The sequence below is a fragment of the Macrotis lagotis genome, chromosome 6, assembly GCF_037893015.1.
Source record: "Macrotis lagotis isolate mMagLag1 chromosome 6, bilby.v1.9.chrom.fasta, whole genome shotgun sequence".
In the NCBI taxonomy this organism is placed as follows: domain Eukaryota; kingdom Metazoa; phylum Chordata; class Mammalia; order Peramelemorphia; family Peramelidae; genus Macrotis; species Macrotis lagotis.
In genome coordinates this window covers 89,922,855-89,936,297 of record NC_133663.1, presented here as the reverse complement: position 1 = coordinate 89,936,297, position 13,443 = coordinate 89,922,855, and the positions used below count along the sequence as shown (strand labels likewise).

General features: G+C 35.0%; 1 protein-coding gene across 4 annotated transcripts in view; it reads right to left on the bottom strand.

The window, feature by feature from the left end:
- ORC2 (origin recognition complex subunit 2) overlaps window positions 1–13,443 on the bottom strand; it is a 74,594-nt gene that overhangs the window by 18,301 nt on the left and 42,850 nt on the right. For all 4 annotated transcript variants that reach the window (XR_012469453.1, XR_012469454.1, XR_012469455.1 and 1 more), the window contains exons 11-14: window positions 10,306–10,438; window positions 7,158–7,254; window positions 3,580–3,726; window positions 2,724–2,895 (exon numbers count right to left, since the gene is read on the bottom strand). Coding sequence is in view for 1 of the 4 variants with exons in the window: in XM_074191668.1 (XP_074047769.1) it covers window positions 2,724–2,895; window positions 3,580–3,726; window positions 7,158–7,254; window positions 10,306–10,438 (549 nt within the window). In the remaining 3 variants the exon portion in view is untranslated. The remainder of the gene's footprint in view (window positions 1–2,723; window positions 2,896–3,579; window positions 3,727–7,157; window positions 7,255–10,305; window positions 10,439–13,443) is intronic.

Here is a 13,443-nt window from a genome sequence, read left to right as displayed (position 1 = left end):
GAAGAGATACAAAGATAAATAAGGCATGATCCCCATTTGTTATATAATTAATCTTTCTTAAAAAGCTACAATCTAAATAAGACAAATACATAAAATATTATACTACATAGACAAAAGTGCATCTATAAGAGAGGGAGAAACAAAGCAATAAAAAGATTCTAAGAAAAGAAAACAATTTCTAATGGAGCTAATCACAGTAGCAAGTAGTATTTCACCTGAGACTAACAAAATGGTCAGGCTGGCTTTCAACTGGTGGCAGTGGAGGAGCATACCACAACCATGGAAAACAAAATGAGCAATGTAAGAGATAAATCTGTGTGTTCCTAATATAGCATTCAGTCATCTACTCTCTAGAGCTGGGAAAAAAAAGGATCCCATCCACTTGGAGTGAAAGGCAAAAGAAACAAGCCTCCAACTATCCAATTGATTCTTACTTTGATTCTATTTTTTCTACCAACAAGAATAATCTTTACACTAGGAAGTCTGGATAGAAAATAATAAAGACAGAGTTGAAAGCCAAGATAAATAATATTAAGAGAGTAATTCCTTTGCTTTCAAGTCAACAAGACCAGATGAACCATATCAAAAGATTCAATAAGAACTGGCAGAAAAGTGAGTTCTGAAAAATCTAGATGGCAGAAGAGGTGTCCCAGGAGATACTTATTGTTCCAGTTTTCAAAACAAAGGGAAAAGTGCTAAACTTAGATCTGTTACAGGTGACTTCAATTCCAGGGAAATATGAACATCTAGAAGGAAAAGGCGTGATTACTAAAATGTAGTATGGCTACCTCAAGTCAGATTTAACTCATTTTCTTTTTAGACAGTGTGACTAAGTTGGCAGACTATAGAAATTCAAAGATAATAACTGGATTTCAGCAAAGCAGTTGAGTTTCTTATGCTCTCCCCCGGAAGAAACGAGAAGGTATGGGCTACACAAGTGACAGAACTGATCAAAATCCAAGAGTAGTCATTGATAAGCTGATGTCAACTTAAGAGAACACTTCTCAAATGAAGTGCCTAAGGGATCAGTCCTTGGCTCTTCAATATTAACTCAATGGCTTAGATTCGGGCTGTCCAACCTAACTTTTAAAAATTTTTATTGAAAACAACAGACAATATAGTTTGATTTGCCATATTAGTGAGAGCTCTGTGGTTCTCATTTACTAAAACATTTAGTAAATCGTACTGCAGTCCTAGGGCCTAGATGAAGGAATAGTTTGGCAAACTTATCAATTTGGCAGATTACATAAACCCATAATAGCTAGAAGACTGGATGAAAATTTAAGTATCTAAAAAGGCTGGATGAAAATGTTAAGTATCTAAAAAAAGATCTCAACAAGCTATACAAATGGTTTGAATCTAAAAAAACAACTTATGTTTTATGGATATATATAAAGTCTTACACTCATGTCCAATCAATCAGCAAACAAGTTAAGGATGACAGAAATAATGACTCAGTTCCTAAGAAAAAGATCTTGGAACATTTACAGATTGCAAGTTCAATATTCAATTAATAGCATGACATAGCAGGCAAAAGAGCTATTGAAATCATTAAGGGTACAATATCCAGAACAAGAGGTTTACTCTGTTCAGGCTACACCTAGAATCCTAGATTGCATTATGGTCATTACATTTTGGAAAGCTCAGTGACACACAAAGCATTTCCAAAGGATTCTAACTAGAACAGTGATGGAATTACAACTGCTAACATGTAAGCATTAATATTCAAAGAAATTTGAGATTTTCTACATGGGAAAAAAGAAGACTTGGGTATTGAATTCAGAAGGACATAATAGTTACTCTCAAATACTTCAAGGGTTTAGATTTTGTGCCAGGTGGCACAGTGCACAGAGCACCAGCTGTGGAGTCAGGAGGATGTGAATTCAAATCCAGTCCCAGATACTTGATATTTACTAGCTGTATGACCTTGGGTAAATAAGTTACTTAACCCCATTGCCTTACATCCCTCACTTCCAACCCCACCAATATAAAAAAAAAAAAAAAATTTGTTTTGCTTTTGCTCAGGGAGCAGATTCATAAAGCATTTGATGAACATCTCAAGGATACAGATATAGGCTTGATGAAGGAAAAATTTAGAGCTATCCCAAAAATAGAATGGACTGCAATGGGAAGTAATCAGTTCCATTTTCAAGCAAAGGCTTGATGACCACTTACTGGGGATTTTAGAAGGAATATCTCACTCAGATGAAGGTGAGAATTGATTATTTCTGAGGTCCCTTTCTTATCTCATTCTGTGACACTGAGGCAGGATGAATTAGGAAGGAGAGATTGAAGGAAGAAAGACCCATTAGATGGTTACCTAATAATTCATCTGTGAAAAAATGTAGGAAAAGGAGGGGACAAATATATATATAATATGATATATATAAAAGGTATTGGAGAATTAAGAGTCAAAAGAACATGAGAACTGATTAGATTTTTAAGGCTGGACAGAAAAGTCAAAGATGTCAGCTGACAACAAAAAGACTTCCCAACGAAATGACTTCATAAGATCCTGATACTACTTATTCTTTCCTACTTTATCTGTATTTCATTCCCTTAACCCTATTAGAACAAAAATAGAACAAGGCGACTATTATAAATTGCTGAAGAGGTTACCATATAAGTTTCTGAAAATGCAAGATGATTTAAAAACTTCTTCAGGGTCTGTGTATAAATTCATGAAGTGCAAGAAAATTCTAGTTTTAATTTTTATTTCTTACCTTGCATTTGGAGTAAGACTGCGGAAAACATGTGTAAGGGAGCTAAGAGCTAATGTACCACATTGCTGGACAAGCAGAGAATTTTCATAAGAGGTTTCTTCAGTATATGGTCTATATGTAGTAGTTTCATACCAAAGCCAGTTATAAAGGCTCTGTTTTGAATGATCCCACACTATAAAACATTAAAAAATTAAATGGAAAATTAAAAAATGATTTTCATTCAGTGGTCCTTGGTTCCAAAAAAGAAAACACTCGTAACTGGTTATTCAAGACCTTGCCCCACAGGATCCCCAAACCCAGCAAACAGAGAGAGCCCTTCAGCAGGGGATTTGTTGGGTATAAGCCTTTTAAAGTATAGATAAGGGTTTGCTGCCAAGGTCCCTCTCCAATTCTAAATATTCTGTGATTTTTGAAAAAAAAAAACTCTGAAATCTAGTTTTCTTCCTATTAAAGTCCAAATCCCTATTTGTGGTAGTGGAACGATTGAATATTTGTATCTGAAATATAAGATTAAGCCTAAGGATGCTATAAATATTCTCATTTAAATAATGTGAATAACATACATAATCCCCAAGTTTTATTGTCACATCACAAACCTCTGAACTCAAACCACAAAACAATGTTTTACTATAAAATGTGGAAAAAAAGAAATCATAAGTAGGTTTCTTTTCTTGCAACTATACAATGTAATGGCATCCCTCATGTTACAAATCGGATATTAGAGAAACTAAGATATCCTTCTGGAAAGTCGTGTCCTTCAATTTATGCTGCAGAGTTTTATGACTCATGTTGTTATAAAAATAACTTTTTTATAAGTTGTTATCTTTAGAAAGAACAGCAATAATGGCAAACTTACTGAGGGGAGCATTGATGTGATCAATAGAAGCTATGAGATAAATCTTAGGCAAAGATGATAACTGTCCAAGAATTTGCTGGCTTTTATCTCCTCTCAACATCTGGCTGTCCAGATTATGGATAAGGAGGAAGAGTTCCAAAGAAGAATCTAAAAGAAAAGTAAATTCAACAAATTTTTAAGAGGTAGAGGAAAGCCCAGGTTCATTAAGGAACATACTTTAGGAGCCAGTTCTAATGGTCCAAACAAAGGGAAAAATACATACACTCCACTGCCTTGTAACCCCACTCCCTCCCCTCCCCAACAAAATAAAGAAATTTACTACTGGTATCATTTGTCTCTGAGTTAAAGATTTCTAAGTGTTGGAGGAAAGAATATAAATCCAGACTTCCTTACTCCAAGTGTAGCACTGGATCTATTTCTTTACATAGTCTTTTATAAATTCATATTGAGATTCTCAATGGTACAGATTCAAGCAAGTTTCTATTGGAAATAGACCTGTAATTTCATCAGCACGGGGAACTCTTGGAAGAAAACAAATCTACAGTGGAGATCAGCAGTTTCTCAAAACTTAACAGTCTGGGGCAGAAGTTAATGACTTGCCCAAGATCATAAAATCATTATATGCCAGAGGCAGGAACTGAACCTAGAACTCGCAGTCTCTATGTCTCTCTCACTCTTACTCTCTACTATGCAATAGGATTTCTTTGCACTCAGAGAGGCAAAAGATAGTGACCAAAAATATATATATTTGGCAGGATTTACTAAGATTTTGGATAAAAAGGACAATATGCTGAAAAATATTCCAAGGTTTCAATGAATTAGACCAATGGTGGTGCCACTGGCAGAAATATAAAAGTGTGACCTGGTTTGAGGGAAATGTGTACCTGAAATGTGTATCTGAAGACAACAGTAGAATATTCCATTAACACTTAACTGTAGCTTGGATAAGAAGTACAGATGGAAATATAGTCCCAAAAGTTTAGAGGTACGTAGTAGATGTCAAAGAAGAACAGTATGGATAATGAATATGCAGAAAGAGAAACAGAGGAATAATGTGTTTCCCAAGTACTGCAACTTGGGAAATTTCCAGTTAGGGAATGAGAAAAATCAAGAAAGTAGTATCACAAACATCAAAAAGATGGGGAATTTAAGAAAAGATAACCAACAGAATCAAAGAGAAGCCAAAGTAAATAAAGACTTTGGTTTACAATCAAGATATTTAATGAGTGACCAAAGAGTAATTTTGAACAACAGCACGAAATACTTTTGGCTCATCATTTACTATAATATTCATAAGTTATTTACTAAGGGTCTTCTAATACCAGTTCAAGTAAAAATTAAGCAAGTTTAAAAACATTTAAGAGGTGAATAGTAAAATGTGATAAAATTTCACATTTGGGGCCAAACGACTCATATCTGGGCAATACAAAGAAGTAACAAGAAAATTTGTTCCTTTTTTACTATTTGCTTGGAGATTATAAAATGATACAAAAACACTCTAAATACAGATAAAAATGACACTTTTTCCATCTATTATTGTAGAATTTTTATCATCAGGGGCAGCTAGGTGATGCGATGGATAGAGCATGGTCCTGGGAGTCAGGAAGACCCAAGTTCATATTTGACCTCAGACACTTGATACTTACTAGCTTTGTGACCTTGGGCAAGTCACTTAACCCCATTGCCTTGCAAAAATCAAAAAAGAAAAAAAGAATTCTTATCATCAATACACAAACCTACTAATGAATGAGAGTATTCTATACAAGTTAACATTATAGTACAAATTCAATTTCATTAGCCAAAGTATACAAACCATGTATTCAGGCAACCCAGTTTCTACTCTGAGTTATCTTTTCTCTCTACACTTTTTGTAACTTTATCAGTTTTCATAGGTTTGATTATCAATGCAGATGATTCCTTACCCTATTGCTTACTAGAAATTTCAAATTGGATATCATATAGACAAAACAGTGTGATAAAAAATGAATTCTCTTTCCCTTTTCCAAACTTACACTTCTTCCTAATTATCTGTTTCTATTAAGTGAACTTTTAAAGGACATAAATAAGCAGCTTTCAAAGGAAAAAATCTAAGTTATAAACAAGCAAAAAAAAAAGTTCCAAATCACTATTAATTAGAGAAAAACAAATTAAAGTAATTCTTAGGTTACTTCTCCCAGCCATAAGACTGGAAAAATTGACAAAAAAGAAAAATAAGAACTGTAGGAAGGGCAGAGGGAAAATAGGCATAAATACACTTTTGATAGAGCTGTAAATACAAAAGTATGCTTCTACAAAAGTCACTAAATTGTGAAAATCTTATCAATCACAGATACCAATACAAGGTCCATATCCCAAAGAGATTAAAAAAAAAAGTAATTTTATGTAAAAACTAATGTTCACAGCAATTTTTAGTGGAGGAAAGTAAGGCAGGGGCCCCCAAACTAGGGAATGGCTAAATAAATTATAGCACATAAATAGTAAAAGAATAATATTTGTTTAATAAATTGAAAAAAAGAATGGTTTCAAAAGCACTTGGGAAGATTTTATGAACTGAAGCAGAGCAAAGGGAGCAGAAAAAAAAGAACAATTTATATAATAACAGCAGTGTTGTAAAGAAAACAATTTTCAAAGATTTAAAAATACTGATCAATGAAATAATCAATCATGATTCCAAAGGTTCTATGATGAAGCATGCTATCCAAAGAGAGAATAGTGATAGATTCAAGACATGAAATGAGGTGTACATTTTTGCTAATGGCCAATGAGAGAAATTTTTAAGCTTAATTGTATATATTTGTTGTGAGGATTGTGTTTTCTTTTTTTCAACATGGTGGAAAATGAGAGAAAAGGAAAAAAGACAGGGATAGCTGCTACCCCCTATCAAGAATATTCTTACATCTGGTCCCTTCTCTTGCTTTGTGGACCCAGCTTTTAGCCTGAACTGTTCTAATAGATACTCTAATAGACTCTCCCTGTCTGAAATCTCTTCCCCACCTCAATTATTCACTCTGTAATTATTAAGCTCCTACTCTATGCCACATACTATGCACTAGGGATAAAAATAAAAAGAATTAAAACAATTTCTATTTGCAATCAGCTTATATTCTAACAGAGCAGACAAGTATATCACTCATGGTTTGAAGGCAACCCTCCTTTCATCTCTACCTCTTATAAGTTCTAGTTTCTTTCTACTTCAAAAATTATCTTCTATTTATTTTAAATATATCTAAATGTGTATGTGTTGGCATTTCTAAAAGAGAGTGAGATTCCTAAGGGTAGAGGACCTAGAATAGTACTTGTTACATTATAGATCCAACACAACCTTTTTACCTCATAGTAAGAAATATAAATACATTTAAATTTCTTGAAAAGGAAAGAAACCTGAGAGCATACAGCTTGCTCAAGAACCAGAGAATAAATTCAAATATATGACTAAAGAATGAGGAATGGTGGGAGGAGGAGCTTCCATTTTTAAAACAAAATATGCAATTATTATATGGCACCTAAAAATTACTTCCATGAGAATAAATGAAAATGCCTCTTCAATTCCACCTGATATTACAGAGATTTCATATTACCATCTTTAAATTTGTTAATTATCCAGTCCAGCTGATCTAGCACACTTCGGAAAGTTCCCATATGATCAAGGATTTCTTCTGTTATAGAATTCAGAATCTGTAACAGAAAGTAAAACATTGTTATTTGTTTTATATCCTACCGAGTAACAAGAATATGTAATAAAATAGCAGGCTCAAATTTCCCCCTCCCAAACATGTTAGCAACACTCACGTTACACTTGAAAATTGTGTTGAGCTTTAAGGTTGCTTTACTGTAAAATTTTCTGAATAAAATATAGGACCGAATGATGATAATGATAAGTTTTCACAGTGTTTGACATACATTATCTCATTTGATCCTCACAACAACCCTGTGAGGTAGGTGATATTTTATTACTGTCTCCATTTCAGAGATGAGTGAACTGAGACTAAAAGAAATTAAATGACTTGCTCAAGCTCACACAGCCATTAAGTGTCTAAGAACCATATCTGAACTCAAAAACTGATTCAAGTTGCACACTCTCTAGCCACTTTCCTATTTTACTATATAATGAAGAAATGAAGATAATCTATGAAAGCAGGAAAATAGGAACACTGGGGAACTAAGGGATAGGAATATTAAGATAGTAACCAGATTTTTGTTAAAGAGAAAAAAAATGAAGATGTATATTCTGCAAAAACAGAAATTAAGTGTTTATTTACTCTATGGCATCCAGCAAACATTACACCATGAGGGTCTCACAGCAGGACTGAGAATAGTTTCTGTCTCTGATCCCTCAAGTGTTTCTAATTGTTTTCTTAAGGTTTCTCAAGTCTCATGGTAGTGTGCTTGGCTTGCAGTTGTTAGGATAGGAGGAATAACAGGAATCAAGAAGGCAAATGAAAACAAGTGCAAATATTTGCTCCTTAATTTCAAAAATACTAAGTAAGAGATTCTGTGTCAGGGGAATGCTGTCAGAAGCCTAAGAAGTAAATGAGGAAGGAGCACGGCTGTTGGACTGAGTCAGAAAAGTTAGGCCTCAAAAGGGTTCTTGTGTGTATGGCTGAATGGGGCTATGGGTAGGATTAATGAATGAGCTGAGAAGAGTTACATGGTGCAGCCGTAATGACCTAACTTAAGGCTCCAGAAGAGGAAGGGAGAATGCAGTGACGGAGACTTCATGAAGTAACAATAGTGAAATGCTAAAGATTCTGGATCTGAGATGGCAGCTGAAACAACGGAAATCCCATGAGCTCCCGTGAGTGCACAAGACTTGCTACTGAACCATGTCAAGAACTGAAGGAACTTGAAGGGATAAGCAATGAGGTCCCCAAAACCGTGATGGAGAGAAATTAGTGAGACTTTCCCTTCATTTCATCTGGTGAGTCCCGAGAATGATGCAGGTCAACTCCCCAGTTAACACCCTCAGGTAAGAACACAAGTCTGGACTCTCCAAGAAGCTTAAGGCCTACTCTACAGGCAAAATTTGTTTGACTTCTATACAATCTAAGTCCTTTCCACATTTCTCATGGTGAGTAATTAATTTGTTTCATGTCTTAGTTGCTTCTAATGGAACTAGAGACATGTAAACAAGAACTATAAACAAGTCTTTCCAGATGACTCCAGGGAAAACCATGGGAAGCCTGTGAATTGCTGAGGAGGCTCCAAATACACATCTTTAGACCAGGTCTTTATTTCTGTTGTGTGAAGGCTGCAGATCATTAAGAAAGATAAAAATATTAAAAAATACTGATGTCTTTATCAGACTGCCTTCTGTGGGGGGGAGAGGGAAGTGAGATTGGGGAAAAAATTGTAAAATTAAAAAAAATAAAAAATACTAATATCTTTGTGTTACTGGTTTTTTAATAAAGATAAAAATATTCAGCCTTCAAAATATATCCTTAGAGGAGAAGCCCAAAATTGCCCTTTGGAATAAATAAGAGATCAGAGTCATATTGAGAATACAGAAAGAGAGCAAGGAAGGAGAGAAGGGGACCCAAGGGAGCACAGGTGAGTACTCCAAGAGCCAAACTCTGCACATCCCAGGACACAAAGCAGAGACAACCTACTACACATGAGGTTAGGACTAGTTCAGATAAAAGAGAATTCAAACTGCAATAAAGATCTAGCTGGTCTAATGTCTCAGACAGACTAAGGGTAAAATCAAACAAAATTTGAAGAAATCCTCCCCTCCCAAGGCCCAAGGCCTACATGGGAACTGGGACTTAGAATGAGAGTGGGCAGAGAATCTGGTAGGTCTTGGACAAGGTACTTAAAAAGTATGACTAGAAATAGAAGTTAGCTCCAAGACACATAGTCTAGGGCTAGACAATTTTTTTTTTGGTTTTTGCAAGGCAATGGGGTTAAGTGATGTGTCCAAGGTCACACAGCTGGGTAATTATTAAGTGTCTGAGGTCAGACTTGAACTCAGGTACTCCTGACTCCAGGATCAGTACTCTATCTACTGTGCCGCCCTAGCTGCCCTTAGGGATTTTTGAGGTTTTTGAGACTGGTTGCCTGAGATGCCGAATTTATTAAAAAGTAATGAAGACATAAAAATTAAGGTCAAGCCCAGATGAGAGATCAGGAAAGAAGAAAATAAGAAAAGCATATCCTGATTATTTAGAACTTGGATCAAATCATTCCCTCTATATTTGAGACTGTGATGCCCTTCTATATTGTATTCAATAGTTTCTCCTATAGTCCTTTATACTAAAATCCTCTTTTAAAACAATTAGTTTCTGTATTTTTTTAGGGTTTGGGGAAAAGTGGAATTCTGTGGTATTCTCACCATAGAAGCCCTAGTGTAAGGAACCCAAGAAATCTAAGGAAAGTAGTAGAAAAAGAAACCCAGCAGATAGCACTTGCAGGAAGGCAGGCTGGCAAGTGTGAAAATGAATCAACATAAAGAGCTGGCAATGTTGGGTCCCCAATTTCCAGGCCTAAGAACGTGATACCACACAGTTACAAAATTAGTAATAGAAATGTACTTGAGGAAAAATCTTTAAGCATTGCTTTGAGAAGACAAATTCACAGAATACACAGATAACTATTAACATTTTAGAAACATTATAAAGTCCAAAGAAACCTCTCTAAATTAGTGATATTAAAATATGAAACCAAATCCATTTCAATGATAATTAAACAAATTATTTTTCTCAATGCTTTCAATATATTTGATACACTTACTGATTTTACAGTAATACCAGGGAAAAACCCATTGATGACAACATGAACTGAATCTTGCAGCATGGAGGCACGAAATTTCTCTAGTAATTCTTTCTTAGAGCCCAGTCCATAAAGCACAATGTTGAACCCTAGGCTATAGGAAAAAACATTTGTGAAATTACAGTTCAGTACCTCCTATTTCTAATTTCTCATTCAAGTAATTTCTCTTGGGGGATAATTCAATAAGTATCACTTTAAATTTCAGTTTGGAATTATAAATAAGAAAACACTACTTAAACAGATTTCTATTATCACAAAAGTAAGATATATAAAGATAATATTTCTGCTTTGATGCTATGCATCCAGACATCTTTTCTCCAATTTCCCCACAACAGGTATCTATAACCTCTTTCATTAAGGAGATCCTAATAGGACACAGACCTTTCAGGGCAGATAAAATCAGGGATACATATGATTTTTAGGCATGTAAATGTCAGAAAAACAGAATAGAGAAGTTGAATCACAAACAGGTATGGGAAGAGGTTTTGATTTTATTTCAGTCAATCCAGATTATATAAATACTTCTATGTTAATGCTGTAAGTCTAAATAAGAAAATTTGTGAACTGAAATATATGGCAACCTGAAATACCAAGAGCTGGGAAATGGGAAAATAATTAAAAAGCTACAGTGATTCAGGCTACAACTTTACAGAAACAATGTTAAGAAAAAGTTTGGGCCCTCAATTAAACAAATGCTTTTAAAACAACTTTTAAATCACTGTGCTAGAGATAGCTAGCTCTTAAGGAATTCAAATATAGTAAGGGAAACAAGGCATACAAAACAATGCAAAATAGAATATATATATGAGAGGTTCAGAGGGTTATGCCCATTTCCCAACAAGGGAGAGTCGAAAACATCAGCAAAGAAAAAAAATCTACCTCTTTTTACAAAAATGGAAAGGAACCAAATTGAGAACAATCCCCAGAATGCTTTTTAAAGTTTACAAAGCATTTTCCTTTTATGCCCACAAAATAACATAGATCTAATTCAATTCAAATAAACATATATTTTTAAAGCAAAATATGACCACAGAAGACTGAAAAGTAGCTGTTAAAGGACTAGCAAAGATCCTTAGATTATATACCAAAGAGCAAGCTAGGTAGTAAATCAACAGGATCCCTCAATTAGGACTTAACAAATCAGTTTTTAAGGTAAGAACAAGCCCCCAAAACTCTTTTGTGTGTCTGTGTGTGTGTGTATGTAGAAAGGAAGTAGAGAGTAGCTATTAAAGCACCTGAAAAGCTCAATTTAAGGTATCAAACAGGACTTCAAGTTTCTTAAGGGTAAACTCATGCAGAGGGATAAGATGAAGCATGTGTCAAGTTGAATACAATCTTTGGATGAAATTAGTGATCATCATCATGACAGTTCATTAAATCCTACTTCTTTGGCTGAAGGGTTCACTCAAAGAAGAAATGGCTAAGATATGAATGAAAGTTTCTTTCAATCTTTATCAAAGATATCAAGGAGATTTCTGCTGTCAAAATGTCTTTGAAGTAGACTAGAATGAGAATTGCTTAAAAGTAACCAATACTAAATTTATTTTAAGATGAAAGGTATAATGGAAGAAAGGATGTAATGAAAATATATACAATCATGATATGACAGATCAGTGAACATGAGTTTATTTCAATTTATCCTGAAATACTAGGATATGAAGAAAACCATTAAAAAGTTGATTATAATAAGTTTAGAGAAAAATGAAAGTAACATAATAAATGAAGAAATAATTAAATTAGTTCAATAAGTGGTAAAACAGATTCAAAGAAACTGAACAAATTTATGAATGAAAGTAACAAATGGTCCTAAGAAACGAGAGGTGAAGCTAATATTAGAGAAGACAATTCCAGACAGAATGTAATTCCTATTGCTTAGTAGTCCAATGCTTATTTTTATTTATCCCGTTATTTGAATGTAGTTTCTATATATTTATGTCACACAGCTGAGTGAACAATCTTTTTTTTTAAAATTAGGTTTTTTTTGCAAGGTAAACAGGGTTAAGTGGCTTGCCCAAGGCCACACAGCTAGGTAATTATTAAGTGAGACCGGATTTGAACCCAGGTACTCCTGACTCCAGGGCCGGTGCTTTATCCACTATGCCACCTAGCTGCCCCTGAGTGAACAATCTTAATCCAGTGAAGGAAAAGGTTTTTATGGACACTAAGACACAGTTTATATAGTGGGGGTGGGATAGTGTGATCTTGTAGAAAAGGTGTGGACTCAGAGTCAGGATTAGGTTTTGACCAGGACTAAGCTCCAACACCAACTACTTCTGGGACTACGAAGAAATTAACACCGACTACTTCTGGGACTGTTCTGGGTATCAATTTTCCCCATCTGTAAAATGCTGGGGTGGAGGAGTAGGTAAAGGAGGGCTGACCAGATAGTCCCTAAGGCCTCTAAGTATTCTTCATCTATGATCCTGTGGTCCTGTTTCATAAAGTCCAAATTCAATTCAACAAACATTTGAGTGACTACTCTGTCCAAGGCAGTGTACCACACATTAAAATACAAGGACAAAAAACCCAGCCTCCATAAGCTGATGTTCTATAGTTGAAAAGACGTGCAATATGCACAATCAGGAATACTATCTTTTAGAAAAGGACAGTCAGGATATGAGCAAAAGCCCCTTAAGATCTGTCAAACATGAGAACTGTTACTCTCATTTGAAAATTCATGTGAAAACCAAAACTATTCAGACCCCTAACTCATCCCCATGCAGTCATTCATGCCAGGCCCCTTGTGACCTGCCTGCCATATTCTCCTCACCTGGAAAAGCACTTTTTTATAAAAACCAACAGCTTTCCTCCCTAAAGTAGGTACTTCACTCAATTTTGCAATTTCCTAGCTGGATCAAATTTATCTGATTGCTGAGTGAATGCAATCTCACCAAACCCACCTCAGACCCTATTTCATATCCCATTCATATATTCACCCTAAGCATCTTGCCACGTGGCCCAAGGGTACCCCCTACGACTTTCTTCTCCACTCTCACACACACAATTTTTCATCTTTTGCTCTGAAAAGGATAAGTCAATCATTATCACCACTGAATTTGAAAATTTTTAGGTGGCAATGAACTGCCTTATGACTCCATT